Below are 2,928 nucleotides of genomic sequence, written 5' to 3' on the forward strand. Positions count from 1 at the left end.
GAAGCACCCCACCTTCCTCCCCAGGGCCGCAGACGGCCACACGCTGCGGGAAGTCGCCCGGCTGAGTTCACACCTGGCTCAGAGGGCCTGTGCCAGGCTCCTGGCCTGGCGGCCATTTCGCTAGTGTCCCTCAGGGGACGACACGGGGCCAGCTGCCCTGGGAAGGACATTGCCCTCCAGGAGGAGGCCCCGGGAGAGGAGCTGCCGTGCGCCCGCGAGGCCCGTGCTTGGCGCGAGCACTGGAGGAGAGGCTGGGTGTGGGGAGCCCCCAGGCAGAGCCAGCCTGGGGTGTGGATGAAGCTGTGCCCCCTTTGGAAGGCAGCTGCTGGGCAGCAGGGCCAGCGTGCCCCTCGTCTGAGTGTTCAGCCCCCACATGCGAGCGCTGCCCGGAACAGACCACAAGGGCCCCCCGCCCCAAGGGGTCCCGCTGGACTGAGGAAGACAGAGACACGTTTGGCCCTGGTGGGGACTGGGCCAGGGAGGAATGAGCAGGCTCGGGGTGGGGGGCGAGGGCCCGGGAGGCTCCCTGAAGAGGTCAAGTTTGAGCAGATCTGCAGGAAGAGAAGGAAGCGGCACCCGTGGGGGACAGTGGCCCGGCAGCCCGTGTGGGAGCTGGGCTGGGGGCGCCGCCTGGGGGTTCCCCCACCCAGGTGAGTGAGTGGGAGGGTTTGGAGCAAACAGAGATCCTGCTCATAGTTTGGGGTCACTTGTTGCCTCAGGGCGGCCAGTGTGCAGCCCCCAGGACCAGAGTCCTTTGCGGGGGCTGTCCTGTGTGCTGCTGGGCCAGGGCCGTCGCAGCTCCCCAGGGACGCAGAATGTCTCCTCCTCACCCGGGAGCAGAAGCTTCCCGAAGAACAGCCGCCTGGGGGAATGTGGGTCCATGCTCGCCACTCCTGCCAGCTTTCCAAGAGAAACCGAAGTTTCTGTGTAGAAAGAATCTCTTGACCTTGGGTTTGCAGCTGCAGGGACCCCACTTGCCCCTCAAGGGTCAGCTCAGACTGGGAGTCACCAGTGTCTGGTCTTGACCTGGGGGTGGGGGGAGGGCGGGGACCCAGCAGGGGCTCGGCAGAAGCCCTGACAGCCTGGTCCCCCCGCAGCACGGTGGACGACAACCCCGACTTCGACAACCTGGACATCGTGGCCCGGGACGAGGAGGAGAGGTACTTCGACGAGGAGGAGCCCGAGGACGCCCCCAGCCCGGAGCTGGACGGGGACTGACGGCCCAGTGCCCGCCCCAGCAGGGCAGCTGGCTGCAGGCTGACTCAGTGACCGTGGGGGGCCGGTCCGGCTCACTGACGGTCCCTCGGTCCCTCGTCTCCGCTTCTGAGGTTCCCTCCCGGCCGCCCCTCCCTCCCCATCGGCCTGCGTCCATCTTTATCTGGCTGGCGCTGGGCTCTCGCCAGCCGTGGGCTCTTCTCCCTGCCGCCCTCCGCGTCTCCGCCTCCCCTCACTCAGCCTTTCTCTTTCTCCCGTCGCGTCTGTCCCCTGTGCCCCCCTGCCTGGCTCGGCCTCTGCCCTGCCATGAGGCAGGAGGCGCAGCAGCCTCGCCTGCCAGCCAGAGGGCCCCTGGTGCCCAAAGCTGCCCGGCTCCACCGGTGCCCAGCTCAGGGTCGGGCTGCCCAGGGGCCCTCCGCCGTTCTCTGTCTCGCCACCTCTGTGGAGGTCACCTCTCGGCCGCCTGTCAGTTCCCGTCTCTCCCTGGCCTCACGTCTGGGCCTGTGGGTCTTCCCACAGGTTCGTTTCCATCTCTCTGGGCCCTTCCTGACCCCTGTGCATCTCCCAGCCTTTGACTGGGTTCCACCCGCTCCGTGGCTGCCGAGTCCTGTGGCCTGCACCCCTGGCAGGGCCACTGTGCTCACCTCTCCCTCAGGGAGGGGTGCGCAGGGCGCCACGGGGCTCCTGGGCCGCCAGCTTGGGTGGGGGAGAGGGGGCGACTGTCTTCCCAGCCCCACCGCCCCCTCGGCCCAGTAGCAATTTTCCTTTCCTTCACTTCCTCCGCCTCCCTCCTGTTTACACTCCCCAAATACAGGCTGTTATCATGGGTCCTGAGTCATCCCTCACACAGCCTGCCCCAGCGCCCTGCCCCCAGCTGGCCACAGGACCCGCCCCAGCGAGCCCCCTGCCGCCCCAGGCTAATGGGAGCCAGATGGCCGCCTGGTGACTCAGCCGCGGCGTGTGGGAACCCAGGCGTCGCGCCTCCCCATGCCCCCACACCCAGCTCCTGCTCCCCCAGTAGACAGAGAAAGGGCCACCCCGGGAGAGTGTGGTCAGAGGGGCCGCCTGGGGATCCTGGTCCTAGAAGATGGGATGGTGGCACCCTGCCCAGGCCAGCCGGGGGAGCCTCGAGATCGCCCCCCAGGCGTGTAGCCCAGACCTAGAGGGGAGACCCAGAGGCCTGCTGGGGCCAGGGCACTTAACCAAGGGCCTCAGCTCTGCCCTCCGGGTCAGCCAGAATCGGAGCCAGACAGAAAGTGAGCGCTGGACGGGGGCCGAGGGCCTCCGCGGAGACTGTTAGGCAGTGAAAGTCTGGGGGCCCGGGCTGTCTGGCCCCCCGCCAGGCCAGTGCCCGCCTGACTGCAGGTGCTGTGAGCCGGGGGCTGGCTCCACCTCGCAGGTGGGTGGGGGGAGGCCTTCAGTGCTGGGACCAGGTCTAGAAGCCCTCGAGGCCTGTCAGGTGACAGGGTGGCGGTGCGGACAGGCCTCCTCGGGCAGGGCGGAGAGAAGCTGGTGCTGAGGATCGGGCCGGCTGCCCAGGGCTCGGGGACCCCCGCTGTTGGTGCCATTCTGCACACAGTGGGGAGTGGATCCCTTGGCCAGAAGTCACTGAGCTGCTGTCACGACAACCTGCGCCTCAGTCTCCCGGGGGCCCAAGGTCAGGTGGGGTGGGGAGACGGGGTGCTCGTGGTGTGTGTCCAGTGGGTGCTGGTG

The 2,928-nt window shown here is 68.3% G+C and overlaps 1 protein-coding gene across 2 annotated transcripts in view; it reads left to right on the plus strand.

Annotated features, from left to right (window-relative positions):
- The window catches only part of CCDC97 (coiled-coil domain containing 97), a 7,242-nt gene extending 5,934 nt beyond the window's left edge, over positions 1-1,308 (plus strand). For both annotated transcript variants that reach the window (XM_004694141.2, XM_012733822.1), the window contains exon 5: positions 1,098-1,308. In XM_004694141.2, the coding sequence (XP_004694198.1) occupies positions 1,098-1,218 (121 nt within the window). In that variant the 3' untranslated portion in view covers positions 1,219-1,308. The remainder of the gene's footprint in view (positions 1-1,097) is intronic.
- The last annotated feature ends 1,620 nt before the right edge of the window (positions 1,309-2,928 follow it).

Source organism: Condylura cristata, unplaced genomic scaffold, assembly GCF_000260355.1.
Source record: "Condylura cristata isolate star-nosed mole 26May11 unplaced genomic scaffold, ConCri1.0 scaffold00041, whole genome shotgun sequence".
NCBI classification, from domain to species: Eukaryota; Metazoa; Chordata; class Mammalia; order Eulipotyphla; family Talpidae; genus Condylura; species Condylura cristata.